Source organism: Castanea sativa, chromosome 4, assembly GCF_040712315.1.
Source record: "Castanea sativa cultivar Marrone di Chiusa Pesio chromosome 4, ASM4071231v1".
Lineage (NCBI taxonomy): Eukaryota > Viridiplantae > Streptophyta > Magnoliopsida > Fagales > Fagaceae > Castanea > Castanea sativa.
In genome coordinates, this window is record NC_134016.1 from 36119494 (window position 1) to 36138243 (window position 18750).

Here is an 18750-nt window from a genome sequence, read left to right on the forward strand (position 1 = left end):
CTCATTCTACACCTAAAGAAGAGCGGTTCGAGTGATAGCCCAACAAGACCCGTGAAGTACACGTAGTATTACCCATTATCGTCACGTAGCGTAAAGTCAATGAGCTCACACCGAAAACCCCTTTTTTATTCAGAAAAAAACAAAAAAACAAAAAAAAACAATTTCAAAATCCACCTCACCATTTATTAAGGTTTCCCATCATTTTCAAAAAAAAAAAAACAATAAAAAGAAAAAAATTAAACACTTTTGTTTTTTATTTTGATATTTTAAAAAAAAAAAAAAAACAAAAAACAAAAGACTTGTTGATAATCCTCCGTTGATTCCGCTAAAATTCTGTTGTGTGAAAGCCGCATTAAAATCCTCTATCCACTATCTTCCGCAATTCTCGCAAAAACTGAACAAAGAAGAAACTTTCACACATTACAGAGAGAGAGAAAGACAAAAACTTAAAACAAAGCTTTTACAATTTGTGTTATCTCTTTTTTTATAATATCTCAGTTGAGTGTTTGTATATATACGTGTAGATATAAATAAAAAAAGCCTCATTTTGCTTTCACTACCTTCAATTCTTTGAAGGGCTTTTTGTCTTCCACTTCCAACTGCTTCTTCTTCTTCTTTTTCCTTCATTTTCGGAGATGGGTTTTTTCTGAACTTCAAGAATTTGACGGGTCGACCCGGGATGCTATCTGGGTCGCCGTGGTTGTGGTGGTTGTAGTGGGTGTGTGAGGGGCAGCGGCGGAGATGGGTTGCGTGAGCTCCAAGCAGGCGGTTTCCGTGACGCCAGCTGCTTTAGACCACTCGGGCGCTTTCGGTGCGGGGAATTCGGGTCGAATACGGGTCGGGTCGGGAGAGAGCAATGGAGCGAAGAAGAAGAAGTCCGGTCATAAGAGTAGCGGTAACAGTTTCAAGAATGGTGGCGGTGGTGAGTCGGTGGTGGTGGGGTTGGGGTTGGGGCAGAGTGGGAGCGAGTTGGGTGAGTCAGGCAGAACGAGTTCGAATGGGAACGAGTCGTCACTGAGCTTCAGATTGGGGAATTTGCAAAAGTATGTGGAGGGTGAACATGTGGCAGCTGGGTGGCCGGCTTGGCTCAGCGCCGTCGCCGGCGAAGCCATTCACGGCTGGGTTCCTCTCCGACCTGATGCCTATGAAAAGTTAGAAAAGGTAGTAAATTTTGTTTTTTGTTTTGGTTTAAAATGTTGTATATGATGCTTTGTATAATTTGACATTTTAGGACTTACTCTATATATGGTCAAATTCATTTCTATTCAAAGCTTGTAGCTTGATTTTACTTGTTTGAAATTTAAAATAAGTGTCATGCATGGTAAGTAACTTGTACAATAAGCCAAAACTTTTCCAAGTTTTCTGAAATGTTTTAGGGGGCTTAATCTGAAATGGGGTTTTGATTTCAATGATTTTAATGTATTACTTATGTTATCTGTGCTGTGAAAAAGTCATTTTTTTGAAGAAGGGTATGTTGGGTTTTATTGGGGTGTCTATGATTGGTGCTGTTTCATTTGAAATGTTTTACTGCTTGCTATTTTGTGTTGTTTTTTATTATGACTGAATTTGTTTTCAACTGCTTGAGTAGATCGGACAGGGTACATACAGCAGTGTGTTCCGAGCACGCGACCTGGAAACTGGGAGGATAGTTGCTCTGAAGAAGGTGCGGTTTGACAATTTTGAGCCCGAGAGTGTTCGGTTTATGGCACGAGAAATTTTGATTCTACGCAGGCTTGACCATCCAAACATTGTAAAACTTGAGGGCTTAATTACTTCCAGATTATCGTGTAGCATATACCTTGTGTTCGAGTACATGGAACATGATATTACTGGGCTCTTATCTTGCCCTGACATCAAGTTCAGTGAGTCACAGGTTTGCCCAGATTGCCTTAAACTCTTGAATGTGAAGATTTAATGCATGCAGTACTGAACGCTTCTGAGTTCTGACATATATAACATTGAATCAAGCATTCACCAGAAATACCTTAAATAAATTTGAATACGTTAATGAAGCTCATTTGCTGAAATTGTGAACTGAATTTGTTATGATGCTAAGAAAAAACAAGTAAACTCATTTTAATGCTTCGCTAAATCAGAATAAGAAAAATGGTATAAGAACAAATAAATGGAATAATTTACTATCCATTTGGTGTCTAAATATTCCCATAGTGTGTTATCATTATATTTAGTTGTATACGGAATAAAATGAGGTTGATTTTATTGTGTAGATTAAATGCTACATGAAGCAGTTGCTATCTGGGCTTGATCACTGTCACTCAAGGGGTGTAATGCATCGGGACATTAAAGGATCAAATCTTTTGGTAAATAATGAAGGAATTCTGAAGGTGGCTGATTTTGGACTTGCAAATTTCTCTAGTTCTGGGCATAGGCAACCCCTGACAAGTCGGGTTGTCACTTTATGGTACCGTCCTCCTGAACTTCTGCTGGGATCGACTGATTATGGAGCATCTGTGGATCTCTGGAGTGTTGGCTGTGTATTTGCAGAACTATTACTTGGAAAACCTATCCTTCAAGGGAGAACAGAGGTAATCAGCTTAATAAAGTAACTCATTTTGCATTTTTTTTTTAAATCTGAGTCTTAATATTTACGAATATTGCAATACCAGAAGGATACCATTAGGAAAAGTATAGATTCAGTAGAAATGACTTATGTTAGTCGAATCAGAATTGGGATAATTTTTATCTCCAAGAAATGGCAATCACAAACTGGGCAAAATCTAAACAAGGGAGAGTAAAACCAATCTGAGGGTGTGGATGGGCTAGAGACAACTTCAAGGTTAAAGTCTTCCAATGGTTAGAAATATTACCTGAAATGGTGCTTTCAAGCGTCTCTTTTGATTGCAACAAATAAAAGAAATAAAATAAATAAATAGGGTAAAAGTTTTGAAAATACTGCCTTTGTTTATGTCACAAAAGTGAGACATACTTCAATGTTTTCAAGCACTTTTTTTAACCTTCAAAGTCATTCTTTTTAACTGATCCCTATAATCTTGTACTGCCTGCCTCTTTAAGATCTTTATGGGTGAAACCATAAATGTGCTATATGACATGGGAGTTAGACATACTTTAGCGCTTGTGAAGACACTCTTATTACTGAAGCTTAACTAGAAGATTCCTTTTGAGAATGCTACCAGGCATGTCCCCTTTGGTCAGCACTAGCAAGCTATTTTTCTTGTTTCCTGTTGGTACTTGAGAATGCAGTTGGTCAATAGGATCTTCTCCCAGCAATATATATGGTCTATTATCCTAGGTGAGACCCTCAAATATATGTATTCACCTCTGTGTGTATGCTTTTTTCACTGCATTACCATCACTTTTCATGCAGAATAGACCTTTCTTTTTAGACTTTTGAATAAAATTGGTCACATTTTTTCCTGCCTACTTTGAAATTGTAAGAAGCCATTTAACACTACCTGAAACCAAAAATCGGCAGAGACATTCAAATTGACATTTTAATCCTTTTTCTCTGAAGTGGTCTCCAATAATTGACTATAGACATGGGTATGTTTCCTAATAGAAAAAGGGGAAGTTCTATCATTAAAGAAAGTTATTGTAGGTAGTTATTCAATTTATAATAATAAAAAATCCTTTTATTTTGGTAACGTTTTTATCCAATGAACATTACAACTTTCACCAATTAGGCTGCTATCTGTAATTAACATAATTTAATGTAGTAAGTTACAGAAATTTCCTTTTTAAGTTTTGATTGTCTGCTTTGAATTATAGTTGAGGTATAAACATGCACATTTGGGATGTTTCGATATGGCTGTTCCCAATGTGTCCATATGGAGCAAGCAAATTGTAGGAGCTGTATGTAAAGATGTATGTAGACTGATAAAAGTATGCTATTATGTATAAATGAAGTTCTATGAATGATGGCTGTTCACATATTTACTTCAAAGTTTCCTACTCATGTTCTTATAGCCACGCTTTACTTTTACAGGTTGAACAATTACACAAAATTTTCAAGCTTTGCGGATCCCCACCTGATGAATACTGGAAAAGAACCAAACTTCCTCATGCGACTCTATTCAAACCACAGCAACCTTATGATAGTTGTCTACGGGAGACCTTTAAAGATTTACCGAAAACCACCACAAGCCTTCTAGAAACCCTTCTTTCTGTAGAACCATATAAGCGAGGGACAGCCTCCTCTGCTCTTGCATCTGAGGTAGTTCTGCGATGTAATGTGATTATTTGTCTCATTTTAATTATTTGATATGATGGTTGAAAAGACTGCCTAGATTTATTTGGTATGCATGGAAGTGAGGTTACACTATTAAATCCATTATTTCTACATCATATGGCCATCAAGTCCATAGTGATCGCAATGAGTTTTTGAGTAGTCCATGTTTTCTTTTTCTCATATCAAGTATTTTATCATTCCTGTATTTGTCCCACTTTTCATGGTACAATGTCAAATAAATGCAGCATGCCTAGCAACATTTCATAACTGTCTTGAGCATTGTTTCATTTAGGATTCTTCTAATGCCATATACTTTTCATACTATATTCAGTATTTCACAACAAAGCCTTATGCATGTGATCCGTCAAGCTTGCCAATATACCCACCTAGCAAAGAGATTGATGCAAAAAGTCGTGAGGAGGCAAGGAGGTGAGGATTATCATTTTCTTTATATTGTCAAAAGTTTTACATGTTTTTATAGAAAAATAAAACGAAAAGAATAGAAAAATTACACAACTGGTTTGGACATCCCATCATGAAAAAGTAGCTGTTTGAGCTCAGTTGTCAACTAAGGCCAGTGTAAGAAGGATGGTAAACTAAACTGAGCATGAGAAGTTGAACTGGAATGACTTGATTACTCGTATTTTCATTTTTTAATGGATTTTATTATATATTTATATCATAACATATAGGCTATTATTTCATTTTGATGTCAAACTTCATTCAAAAAAGAAAAAGAAAATGTTCCTATTTTATCAATGTCTTTTAAAGGATAAAAACCTAGAAAAGGAAAACAAAGATTGGGAAAAAAAATTTAAAGAAATAAAGATGCAAAGTTTTTTTTAATCAAAAAGAGAAAAAAAAGAACATTGCTATTACTTTTCAAAAGTGATAAAACAAACTCAAATTCTTAATGAGATTTTGACTTTAAAAAAAAAAAAAAAAAAAAACCATAAAATGGCTTATTTATGTTTTAGTTCAAAAACCCCCTAATTGACTGAAATCAATTCGGCTCCACCACTGGTTTGGGATTTGGAAAATATGCAGTGATGCTGAGAAATTTCAGTTTTGTTGTTAAATGTTAACTGTCTGCAATTTCCAGCTTTATATGTTGTACTAGTGTTGTGTTATGTCATCTTTCCAAAACTACAATGACATTCAAAGAAATTTGCAGGAAAAAGATTGGTGGGAGAGTTCGTGGATCTGAAATGACAAGAAAGCCTGCAAGAAAACCCCACGGAATCTGTAGATTGGCACCAGCAGAGGTGTGTGTGTGTGTCCAAATCCACATGTAGAACATATATATACATATATGGTATAGTTACCAAGGGGAGCTACTTCTTACTGATTTACTTGTACTTTATCTTGCAGGAAATAGCAAACCAAAGTTACCAAACTCAACATTCTCATAAGATTAATGTTAGCAATGGAGATATTCATAGAGAAGTAAATTCCATGGTAGATGGGGCAGCACGAAAGCAATCAATTGATAAACTTGAGGACGGTTCCCACGTAAAGAATGCATCTCAAGGTGACATTCCTTTTTCTGTCCCCTTACAAGTTTCTACATCAAGTGGTTTTGCATGGGTGAAAAGGAGAAAAGATGATGCATCCATAAGATCACACAGTAGGTCTACTTCAAGAGGACACATTTACAATATTGTAGAACCTACTGCATTGCCTACAAAGAACAATTTTGACTCCAAAAGGCATGAAAATGGGGATGTTATTCACGGGGCCCGCACAAATTCTAGAGGCCATGATTCATATGAGATTGCCAAGCTCGCAATGCAGAACAATTGGTGCAAGTTTGAGCGTCCAGATTCATTTGACGCATCTGATGAGTACCACTCTCAGGAACTATCAATGGCACAGTATCAAAAAGAGGAAATGGCAGCTAAAAGAAGCAACATAGTAAGTTTGTTAGAATGATTTCCAATTTTACATATTCTACATTTGAAATTTTATTAAAAAAGACGAAAAGAAATAGTAGAAGTAATGTGAAATGATATGCATTAACAAGCTCAGAACTTGTACAACAATAACAAAGCCTTATTCCCAAATTTTTTTGGGACCAAAACTTGTATGATTATAAATTGTTTGAAATCAGAAGTAAATCCAAAGAGGTGTTCATTCAAGTTGATAGATTCATGCTTAAATTTTAATGGGGCTATTCAGTTCTCAAAACATCTATAGACTAAAGGTGCCCTTAATTGATAGATATTTATACGTTCTTTATATCTTTAGTTGATTAATTTTGGGCTTCTAACAGGGCTACCGGGATCAAGGGGACAAGGTTGAGTTTTCTGGACCCTTACTATCTCAATCACATAGAGTTGATGAACTTCTAGAGAAACACGAACGCCACATTCGCCGAACAGTGAGAAAATCGTGGTTCCAAAGAGGTATAACAATAATAATAACAACATCAGTACTTGTCTTCCCTACTTCAACATTCATGGTTTCAATTCTGTATAACAAATTCTACCCTTTCTATGTTTTTTTTTTTATATAGCTTTACCTGTGATGTTCCATCTCATGCTTTCTAAAAATTTGATTAGCTTTACCTGTCTCTATTTGTGGTTAACGGTGTGATATTTGAAGTGCAGGTAGAAAGCATGGGAAATAATTATCAGATATGCTTTGTGTGAGTGATTTTAGAAGAGAATTGTTCTCCAAAACCAAAATCTGATTATTAACAGAATTCCATCATGGAAGAACATATTTATACCACATTGGCATATCCAGTGAACATGCCATTAAATTGTCGGGAAAATAAAATATCCAGCGTGACTCATGGCCAATGAAGCTGGTACCTACAGTATGATGCAACTAATATTTAGCTCTTAAAGAGACAAAGGAAGTAGAAAACAAGGAGAGGTTGGAATGACTGGATTGCTGTCTTCTTTCACTCAGTAATAGTTAGCCTTTTTTTTTTTTTTTTTATCATTCATTTAAAATGTAATGCCTCTATGTTCTCTGATATGATGTAAACCATCCGGCTATGTGTATATAAGTGGTAATAGATTTGAGAAGAGTTATGTACTGCTGTACATTGTTTATGGTTCATGAGGCTCAAGGCAACAGGCTTACCTTTCTTTGTCATCCTTTGGCATTGCTTCTTTTCCAAGCCTTTCTTCAGCAAAATATTTGGATTTTGGCAAGAAGGGCAACTAAACCAACCTCAACCCTGAAATTCCATTTGAGAAAGAGAGTACACCAGATACATTGAATAATTTTCGCCCTCCAATTTTTGAACAGAAAGGGTGAATTATTAAATTTTCTGCATCTCTTCAAACAAATTTGAAATTTCTTAATATATAATATTCTCTCTTAGGTATTTTCTGCACAAGTGATCGAAGAAACTGTCAAATTTTAACTTTACAAATTTTATAAATACAGTGGATAGCACCCTGGAACTTTACCTTTTCAAAGAAGAAAAGTATCATCAATAATAATGATCTCTTTTTTAATAAGGCTTTTCTGGGCTTTTCCTTACTGTGAGAAGACCTTATACTTATAGGCCTATACCTACTATAAGCAGGATCTGAGTCCTGTGTTGCTTTGGATATAGGCCCAGATCAAACACAAGGCTTTGAACGAACCCAGCCTAGCTAGTGAAACAGGAACTTGCAGGTTCTCCCAGGCCCTTATCTGCCATGAAATAATCCAAGGCCCACAGATCTCAACAATACCCATTTGACACTTAAGTATAAATTAGTAATATAAGCCCAAAAAGTAATGTTGGTGCATGTTCTCTAAGCAACAACGAGTGTGTGTGTTTTTTCTCAAAGAAAGAAAAAATTATAATTAAATAATTGGGGTAGGGGAATTTGAATCATGGACGTTTCTCTTAAAAATACTAGGAGGTTTCAATTGAGCTATAAATCCCACTCGATTTGCCCTTCATTGTTTTTCTTATCTCACTAGGAGATTTTATCTTATATTATTTATATATTGTTTAAATGTTTTTTTTATACGTATTCTATTAACATCTCCTGAACTCTCGTCTCTTTAGCTCTTAGTACTCTCATTGTCACCTTTCATTTTTTTTTTTCTTTTCTAATCATTGATTTTTTTCTATCTAGATTCTAACTAATACTTCACGGTGAAAGGGAAAAATTAAAATACTAAGAAAGAAAACTAGAGCTATCTAACTCCTTGCTCCCTAGGCAAAAATCAAGGATGGAAGATATGTGAATGTTTCTCTCAATATTACACAAAAGAGGCCATTTGGAAAAATTATGGGTAATGAAATTAGCTTACCTATAGGTATGATCTTTACAATCATTCAATAAAGGAATTTAATATAATTTTGGCTCTAGTTCTAAATCATCTATAGCCCTATGTGGAGACATCGAGAAGCTTTAAAGTGGTTGGGTTTCTTTTTCTTTTTTAGAAAATGTTGGAATAAATTTAGTGCATCTCCTTCACAGATTACATATCTATATTTCATAGTTGTTGCTTTCTTTACTATTAGAGCTACCAAGGAATCTTAGTTATCTAATTAGGTGTGGCAAAATAACTCCATCATTTGTCTTGCTCTTGCCCCAGGCAGGTTTTCATTGCTCTAAAGCGTGAACAAGGTGAGGACAGGGCATCATGATATATCTAGGGCTTTGCCATTCTGAACAAATATATAATCTTTCATACATCATATAATTATTAAAACCTTGTTTATACTATAGAATATTATTGTACCTTTTTCCTTTTTCAGGTGAGTTAATATAATTATACCTTCCTATCAAAATATATATATATATATATATAATTATACCTTAAATGTTCAAAAGTGCATTGGGGAGGGGGGGGGGGGGGGGGGCATCACTTTCTGAAGGGGTGCATTAGTATTTGTGGGCATGTGGTGCGACCTTGTGAGAGGCATAAAATGCTCAAATTGCGTGCTTTTTAGAGACTAATTATAATCATCTCTTCACTATTCAAAAGGTGTGTAACTGCAAAAATAAGCATAGATTATTTAAAAGCTGTCAATCTTGTTTTGACAATAATTTCCATTGTAATGATGGATATATAGTGGTCCAAGCTCTGGCATTTTCTTGCCAACTTCTTTTGGTACGTAAAAAGAAACTTAGTTTTCTTATGTGTCCACTTTCTGGATTTTGGGCCACTATTAGACATACTTGTCTGAAATACTAACTGTGCAAAAATAGGACACATTATAATTTCAAGCATATAATTCTTCTATCAATTTGCACCCTAAAGCTTTTATCATCTTTGAATTTTGTGTATGAAATAAAACCTTTTTACAAACTTCGTGTGAAACTCCCATCAAGTAGATCAAACTTTGCATGGCCGAACTTTTTGAAACAAACTTAGGCTACACAATCTCAAAGGCCTTTTTTGCCAAGCAGCATGAATTTTGGAAATATTTAGGAAAAAAATATGAAATCAAATTTATTTAGTTATATAGCATGTTTTTTGGAGCTCGAGTTTGTCAAACTCAAGTTTCAAGTATATTGGCAATCTGATCAAATATAATGTTTGGAACTCGAGTTTGGTAAACTTAAGTTTTACTTGGAACTCTAGTTGACAAACTTGAGTTCCAAAAATGTGCTACATAACTAAATAAGTTTGGTCATGTGCTATTTAACAAATTTTTCTTAAAGTTATGCTATTTAGTAAATTTTGCCCAATCTCAAATACAAAATGTTAAGAGGCATCAATAGTAAACTTGTTGACATGGTCATCTCATTGATTGAATATTAATTTGCTCTAACATTGACTGCCTAAGTACACATTGATTTTCATAATATATGAGGTTTGTAAGGGTTAAATTATTTGCCAAATAAAAATATTGAATTTTTTTTTTTTACATTAATTTCAAAATTGTAATATCAACCTTTTCTGTCAATCAAAAAGATAAGGACCCCAAACCTAAAGCTTTTCCTTTATCCAATATCCAATGCATTGATAGCAACCATAGCCTTGGCTGAAACTGAGAAATTGAAAGCCATGGCATTTTTTGCAGCCTTTGTCGTGGTCTGCTATATGGGATTATCTTCGTCGTTTTTGCTCTAACAATTTTGCTAGTTGGGTTAATAGGAAAAGATAGCACATAATTATACACAAAGAGTTAATTTATTAAATGCCAAGTACATCACAGTCAAGTTTAAGAGAACACAGCACATTATCTATCAGCATCAGTGGTTAGCTAGCAAGTATCAATGAATGAGAAGAGGCACAAGAGTACTATCTAGGATGGTGCATTAGATTAAGCCACTAGCAAAGGCAAATTTGTGAGATAAGTTGGTGGGCAATTACAATAGGGGTTGTTTTGTCATTCAAATTTGAATCATTGGAGAAGAGTACTACTGGCTACAAATGCATCATTGTGATGAAAAAGTGGTAAAGGAAAAAAAATGGGCCATTGTGTCACTACCACAGAAAATAGATATGTATTTGGCTCTTTGCTCTTAATTTTTTGACAAGAGGATGCTCTCTTTTTATTGGTTTTTATTTTTTCCTCTTTGTTCTTTAAATTTTTTTTTTTTTTCAATTTTGTTCCCCCTCGTCTTTTCTTCCTGTCTAATAAGTGTCTATATTGGAAAATATCTTGTGCCTAATAAACAACCAATTTGAAGGAAAATGTTCGACCAAATTGACCCCACTCCACTTGATAATGAACTCTCAAAATTTAATATATTGAGTGTTAAAATGGAATTTTTCTGACTACACTCAATTATTCATGTACCATTTGTCAAAGACATCAACTTTTTTCCGTTTAAAAAGGAGATTGGAAGGGAAGAAAGCAAGTTTTCAATTGCAGATAAAACTTGGATACAATATATTAGGTATAGTACATTAAGACCTGATTGGTAAAAGGATTTTTGTTTTTGTTTTTGTTTTTGTTTTCAAAACAATATAAAAACAATTTTTATAAAATTGAACTTGAAACTAGTTTTCAGATAATAATTTTTATATTTTATGTGTTTGGCTCTCACTTTTAAGAACAATTTTCAAAATACTAAAAACAAAAATGGAGTAATTGTTTGGGAGACCATTTCTATTTTTGAGATTTAAATATATATATATATATATATATTTACAAAAAATAACATGTAAAATCTGTAGATTATATATATATATATATATATATATATATATATATATATATATATTGTGGATAATGATAAGGGAATAAAACTCATCATTTTTTTAATTATAAGTTTCAGATTTGAAGTGTAAAAATTCTTTTTATAATAAAGATAAACTCCTTCTTATAAAAAATAAATAAATAAACTCCTAAATTTAAGAGATAAAAGAGTTTTGACAAATATGCAGGGGCAACTGTTTTTAATTTATTTACAACTATGTCATTAAAAACACTTTCTGTACCATGAAAACATCTCTTAAGCCGTTTTCAAAATCTTGTTTTAAATAAGGAAAATAGGATACAGTTTTTGAAAAACTGTATGTAGAAAATATTAACCAAACAATAAATTCAAATATGGGACCCACTATTTTATGGATTGTAAAATAAAAACTATATTTAAATACTCTTACCAAACAACCCTTTAGATTTCTCGATTAAATTCAAACACTTATTTATTTTGAATTTAATTATCCTTGAAAAAGATAAAGACATTTGTGTCTTATTGGTCAATACAACCAAGTACTCCCTCTGTCCCAAATTGTTTATCCTGATTAAAAAATCAAACTTTTTAAGGAAACATCATTTATTGTCTTGTCTACCTTTTAAAAATGTATAAGTTTATAAAACTACCCTTAAATAAATTTATCATTTTTTTTAAAGAGTTATTCTAAATGAGGCAACTAAAAAGGTGCCCCAATTAGATTGATTTTTTAAATATTTGTTAATTTTCTTTTCAAATATTTTTGAAAATAAAGTAGGAATATAATAGGAACATTAGTAAATTAATGACTTTTATTTTTAGAAATAGAACAATATTTTGGAACATTCCAAAATAGAATAAAGGACAAACGAACTGGAACGGTGGAGTATTTAAATTCAATTGAAGAACCTAATAGCTAAGGCACTACACCTAAAATACTATATTAAGTTTTATCCTTTAACGTTCAACAATTTTGCTATTCAAAACTTTCTAATGAAAAAGAAAATGATCAGATGTCTAAATGAAGCTAATCTTCCTAATTTTGGCTAGGACACCTTCCACTTTGGGAGGAGGTAGTTATTAGCACGCATAAATTAACCTAACTTTAACCATAGTTCTTGAATTGGGGAAAGGCAGAAGACTAATTATTTCTGTAAATTTTGCATGTATTTGCTTTTGAAGTGAGCTTAGGACTTATGATATATATATAAGTGGTATCTTAATTTTTTGATTAGTCTATTTCACTCCATGCCCATTGAGACACTTTAAGAATCTCATGAGCCGATAATATAATAAGTAAAACTTAAGACTTTCAGGCTTTTAGCACATTATTCAAATCTGTTAATCTATCACTCAAGTGATCCGGAATGGACTATAACCCTATATTGATTGTTGTGATGAAGCGGCATTGTAACGTGATTTTATTTAATCCATTGATTGAATCAATATAAGTAAATTGTTCACTAGTAGTCTCTCTAATCCATATAAGTAAATTCTTCTTAAAATATAAATCAATATAAGTAAATTATTGTAGATTTTAATGACAACATGAACTCTTTGAAATGATCAATTGATAAAAAGAATACTTTCTTGTTATTGATTGGAATGATCACATGACCTTTCTTCCATTTGTACTCTATATAATTTCCCAAACGAATGCTTCCAAAATTTTAATCTTTTGCTAATGTTAATTAGTATTTCATTGCTTCTTATTAGTATACTATTATTTTGGCAATTAACACATTTCATTCATTAGAGGTGGGTCCAGATTCTTTAAAATAAGATTGGCCTAACTAAAGCAACTGTAAATTTGTTCTCTCCATAATTGCTCCAACAAACACATGATGGTAATTCTTATAGCAACATTGACAATGTTCCACTTCCACACCAAACTGGCTTTCGAAAATAAATCACATTGAAATCACAAAAAGATCTTTGATTTCTCATCATCTCTCTCCCCCCCCTACGGATTTGCGAGTATACTTGAGAGTAAATATTGTTATTCACTCATATCATACTGATACTGCACATGCCACGCAACAATCGAGTGGCCTCAATCATTTCACTCATACCGTACCCTCTGTCTTTTTCCTTACGTGTTAATCAAATATCACACTCCTTTGCATGTAGGACACGTGGATCCATACGTGGCACTGATTTTTTCTTTCACAATTTAATTTGTTCACATAATTTTTTTTTTTTTTTTTTTGTGCGTGTTAATAAAGTGACTTGAATAGTGAATCAAATGTACAAATAAGGATGTGTCTTTGTGTTAAAATGGCATTCCTTTTTTTTTTTTGTGTATTTGTTTACACAAATGACGTTATTAATGAACAATTATAAAGAAACTAATATTTGTATAAAATGACTTGCTTATTGTTTGTGTGTAATTACATAATAATTAAACTCTCAAAGTAGCTTATAAAAAAATATAAAATAAAATTTAATTTGTTTGCTCTATGATTATTGCTATTTATCACCAAGTTAAATCACTAATTGATTTTTTTTTAATGTAAATAGGGGTTTGAATTAGTTTGAATTGATTAGGACCCCCTTCATTGCTAAGTAAAACGGAGACGTAGCACAATCTAAACCATAGGTTTACTTCACTTTAAATCACAACCCTTAAATGGACACTCTAATTCGGTTCATATAGAAATAGAGAAGATCCAAATCCTAAACATTAGGAGCCCGTTTGGTTGGAAATTTCTAGTATTCGTTGTTTAAAATAATGTGAAAACTGTGATTTAAAAAGTGTTGCAGAAACACATGTTTACAATATTCTTAAAGCAAAAAATGTGTTTAAGACCATGTTTCAAATAACATGTTTCAGTGTGTGAAAAAACATAATTGTGTATTTGGTATGTGTGTGTTTTATTTTTAAAAAGCTGACAAGCACAGTACAATTTAATTTTTTTTTTATTTGAGGAGAGAGAAGTCAGTTTATGTTTTGTATAATCAAGTGGGCTCCATGTTTTTTAGCATATTTACAAAAGTGTCATTAAGTAACATTATTTAAAAACTGAAAACTGATAAAATAAGTTTTCTAAATTTATCGATTAAACACCCTAAAATGAGCAACGTAATTCAAACACTCTAATAAAAGACACCCTTACCAAACGTCTTTTTTTTTTTTTTTTTGCCTATAGTCTTCAATGTTTAAATAATGAAAATTATTGGTCAAACACCCTAACCAAACAAGCTTTGGATCTCTTATTCGATAACAAGATACTTTACCAGTTAAACTAACTGAAACTTGCAATCTTCAATAAGTTTAAAAACATATCCAATTCCACAGCATATGTTAAGGTGTCAAATTCTTATTAGAGTATTATCATCTTAACATAAATCCATTATTTGACACAATTATTATGCATCATTCACAACTTTGACACCTTAACAATTAACATGTTCTTTAATTACGAAGAGCTAACTAGGGCTTCTCATAATCTGGTCAAACCGCCTTATCTGCAGCTACCACCACTTAAAACCAGTGCCTCATGATTGATTGTAAAAGGGATCTCTTTGCTGGCTTTCCTTTGTCCCATATTATAAGATACGTATTATTCACGTGATGTGAAATAGTACTATTTATTTGCCTTTCTATCTGCTGAGAACATTTAACTTGGACAATTTTAGCATATTATAATGAAAGAAACATTTTACCTCTGTCAATCAAGACCTTACAAAATGAAAGTTCAAACATTGAAAATTCATTTTAACATCAATAGATTAATAGTGGGTTCTAGTTATCTCAATTAATAAAGCTTCTTATAGTTGTATAAGAAATTTGGAGTTCAATCCCCACTTACACCAAAAACTAAATGGTGTCTTGGTTTGATAATAAAAAGATATCATTAAGAGTGAACGTCATAAATTAAAACTCTCTAAAAAAAAATTTAACAAAATATCATTATATGTTAAAAGAATAATGAAATTGTGGCATGCACGTTTATAAACTACGAATTTTTCTTTCATAGCAATCAAAAGTTTAATGAAGCATTGATAATCACATTAAGAAGCTTGCACATGGAAATTGATAGGAATAAGACTTCAATGAGTTTGTCTTCCATATAACAATCAAACGTTCAATGCAATAATAATCACATTAAGAAGCTCGCACATGGCTAATGAAAGAAACAAATTAAACTTCGATTTTGTGTGAAGTGGTAATTTCAATGTCTATTGATAGAATTGAGATCATCGTAATTGGTAAGAACTGAAATCATTATACTGATAACATGGCAAGTAAGAGCATCGGCATCCAAAAATGCATCCAAAAATGCACCCATCAAAAAAAAAAAAAAAACATTTTGCATCATCAAAAGACTCTTTTAATAATACACCCTCACATACTCTATTCTCATACTCTATTTAACTATTCTTTTTATATTCCATTTTTACATTACTATTTTAATAATACACCATACATCTCATACTTTATTCTTTTTTGTTGGATTCAAATAACTAGTGACAGCATAAAATAATGGTTTTAATATATAAATGATGCTACAATAGACCTTTACTTTTAGATGTTTGTTATAGCAAAACGAAAAAATCCTGGTAAATTACCAAATGTATGGGTTTTTTTTCCCCAGCTTTTAGTTGCAACAGTAACATGCAAAATAAATAAATAAAGAGAAATGATATGTCCACAACATTTTTACAACAAATCCTAAGTGGCAAGTTGTTGCTGGTTGTTATTGTTGGGACAAAAAAGTAATCTTAGTATTAGATTCAAATTTGAACCTATAACAACTAACCACCTATGATTTGTTGTAAAATTGTTGTAAAAATGTTGTGGACGTAGCACCTCTCATAAATAAAATACAAAATAGAGCATTGGAAGGGTATGCTAGGGTAGTTTCCGAGAACCAAAGTGCTTTCCAAGCTGGGAGGGTCATCACAGACAACGTGCTCATGGCCTTTGAAACTCTTCACTATATGAAAAACCACCAATCCGGCAAGTCGGGGTTCATGGCATTGAAACTAGATATAAGTAAAGCCTACGATCGTGTCGAGTGGCTGTATCTTGAGAAGATTATGAAGAAGATAGGTTTTGATGAAAAGTGGGTGGCTCTAATGATGGAATGCATCACCTCGGTGAGCTACTCCATTCTTATAAATGGTGTTCCTACAGACGTGATACGCCCTTCAAGAGGCATTAGACAAGGAGATCCACTCTCCCCCTATCTGTTTCTCTTGTGCACTGAAGGCCTCCATAGCCTACTTCACCAAGCGGATGTAGCAGGCCAAATCCGTGGGGTATCCATTTGCAAAAAAGGTCCAAGACGCACTCACTTGTTTTTTGCCGACGACAGCTTAATCTTCTGCCGTGCTTCCATGATAGAATGCCAAAAAATCCAGTCCCTTCTTTCTTGCTATGAGAAAGCTTCGGGGCAGCTCCTAAGTATGCAAAAAAACGGGTCTTTTCTTTAGTAAGTCCACCCACCCGGACACCCTTAATCAGATAAAAGCCTCTCTTGGTGTCCAAGAAGTGAAGCAATGCGAGAAATACTTGGGCTTACCTTCCCTAATTGAAAAAAACAAGAGAGCAAGTTTTAGGTATATCAAGGAAAGAATTTGGGCAAAACTTCAAGGCTGAAAAGAGCAGCTTCTCTCTCAAGCAGGCTGGAAAGAGCAGCTCCTCTCTCAAGTAGGCAGGGAAGTGCTTCTCAAAGCAGTCATCCAAGCAATTCCGACCTATGCCATGAGCTGTTTCAAACTCCCAGTCATCCTCTGCAATGAGATTGAATCCTTGATTAAGAAATTCTGGTGGGGCCAGAGGGGTGAGCAAAGGAAAATCCACTGGGCCAAATGGAACACTCTGTGTAAGCCAAAGTCTCTAGGCGGCTTGGGTTTTAGAGACTTCCAGAAGTTTAACGATGCGATATTATGGAAACAAGTCTGGCGCCTGCTAACAAATGAGGACTCCCTGTTTTACAAATTTTCAAAGCAAAATTTTTTCCTTCAAGAAGCATTCTTGAGGCAAAAGAAGGTAATGGATCCTTTGCATGGACGAGCATCCTAAAGGGCAGAGAGATAATCCAAAAGGCTTGCTTTGGAGAGTGGGAAATGGTTCATCAATTTGGATTTACCAAGACAATTGGCTGCCGGATCCCAGTATCAAGAAAATCCTATCCAAACCTCTCTTGCTAGATAGCCAGGACAAGGTCTCATCCCTTATTGATTATGAGAAGCACTGCTGGTCCCGAGAGGTAATTAACGCAAACTTCTCTCCACGAGAAGCTGCCATAATCAAGGCCATCCCTCTCAACTTGAGTGATTGCGCGGATGTGAGGACTTGGCCTCTAAACAATAATGGTGTATACTCTGTAAAATCAAGTTACCAGCAGCTGCTAGACCTGGAACTAAATGAGCAACCAAGGACCTCGGACCTCTCCAGTACCAAGCAGCTATGGAAGGGCATTTGGAAATTAAGAGTTCCTAACAAAGTTAAGACTCTAATATGGAGAATGAGCACGAACTCATTGCCATCGAAGGCAAATCTCAGGAAAATGAAAATCTTAGTTGATACAACATGCTCAAGTTGCGGCTTGGAATCAGAAACCACAATGCATGCAATTTGGTCGTGTCCCTCCCTACTGCAGGTTTGGAATGTCAACTTTGGCTGTTTGGTTAGCGAAGCGGGTAAGGCAGCAAGTTTTCTTGATGTGTTGAAACTGTGCTCGGAGAGGAGTAATCTAGTGGATTTGCTTGCTATGACAGTTTCCCAGATCTGGACTAGGTGCAACAAACTTTGTGTTGGTGATGTTGTTCCCCCTCTGGGTTTGATCAACCAGCTAGCTTCGGTCAGTCTCCAGGAATTCCATTAGTCCTCCCTAAATCCCCCAAAAGCTCCCCTTCCCCCAAAGGACACTAAATGGCTACCTCCTCCAACTAATTGGGTGAAAATCAACTTCGATGGAGCCACTTTCGGTGCCTCCAGCTCTGCAAGCTTGGGAGTGATAATTCGAAACGACTTAGGTTTAGTTATGGCTGCTTTTACACAACCCATTCCACTGCCTACATCAGTAGAGATGGTGGAAGTGTTGGCAGCCCGAAGTACCCTCTGTTTTGCAAAGGATTTAGGCTTTACCAAGCTAGTAGTGGAAGGAGACTCAAAGATTGCTATCCAAGCTCTCACCAGTGATGGTCTTTCTTCTTTCAGCTTTGGCCACATTATCAAGGATATCAAGAGGAAGTCTTCAGCGCTTGAAAATGTAAATTTTAGTCATATTCGTAGGCAGGGCAATAGAGTTGCCCACGGCATGGCTAGAATGGCATGTAATTTTTCTCTTTTCCAATCCTGAATGGAGGATGTTCCTCCAGGGGTGAAAGTTGTGTACCTCTCTGAAGTTCTTCAATGATATCCTCCCCCCTCTTTATGTGAGGGTGGCTTCTCAAAAAAAAAAAAAGGGTAGGGTATGCATGGGTCGAGTGTGTCGG

At 34.3% G+C, this 18750-nt stretch overlaps 1 protein-coding gene across 2 annotated transcripts; it reads left to right on the forward strand.

Moving 5' to 3' along the window:
• The first annotated feature begins 338 nt into the window (after positions 1-338).
• Positions 339-7312, forward strand: LOC142631658 (protein IMPAIRED IN BABA-INDUCED STERILITY 1). Of its 2 annotated transcripts, none has more exons than XM_075805885.1 (9): positions 339-1161; positions 1589-1873; positions 2229-2546; positions 3965-4192; positions 4539-4636; positions 5382-5472; positions 5579-6121; positions 6480-6612; positions 6817-7312. In XM_075805885.1, exons 1-9 carry the CDS (start codon positions 742-744, stop codon positions 6834-6836), a joined length of 2136 nt encoding a protein of 711 aa, XP_075662000.1. In that variant the 5' UTR covers positions 339-741; the 3' UTR covers positions 6837-7312. The 2 variants fall into 2 exon arrangements, with proteins under 2 accessions (XP_075662000.1, XP_075661999.1); XM_075805884.1 differs by having other exon boundaries at positions 542-1161; positions 6812-7312.
• Positions 7313-18750: the final 11438 nt, after the last annotated feature.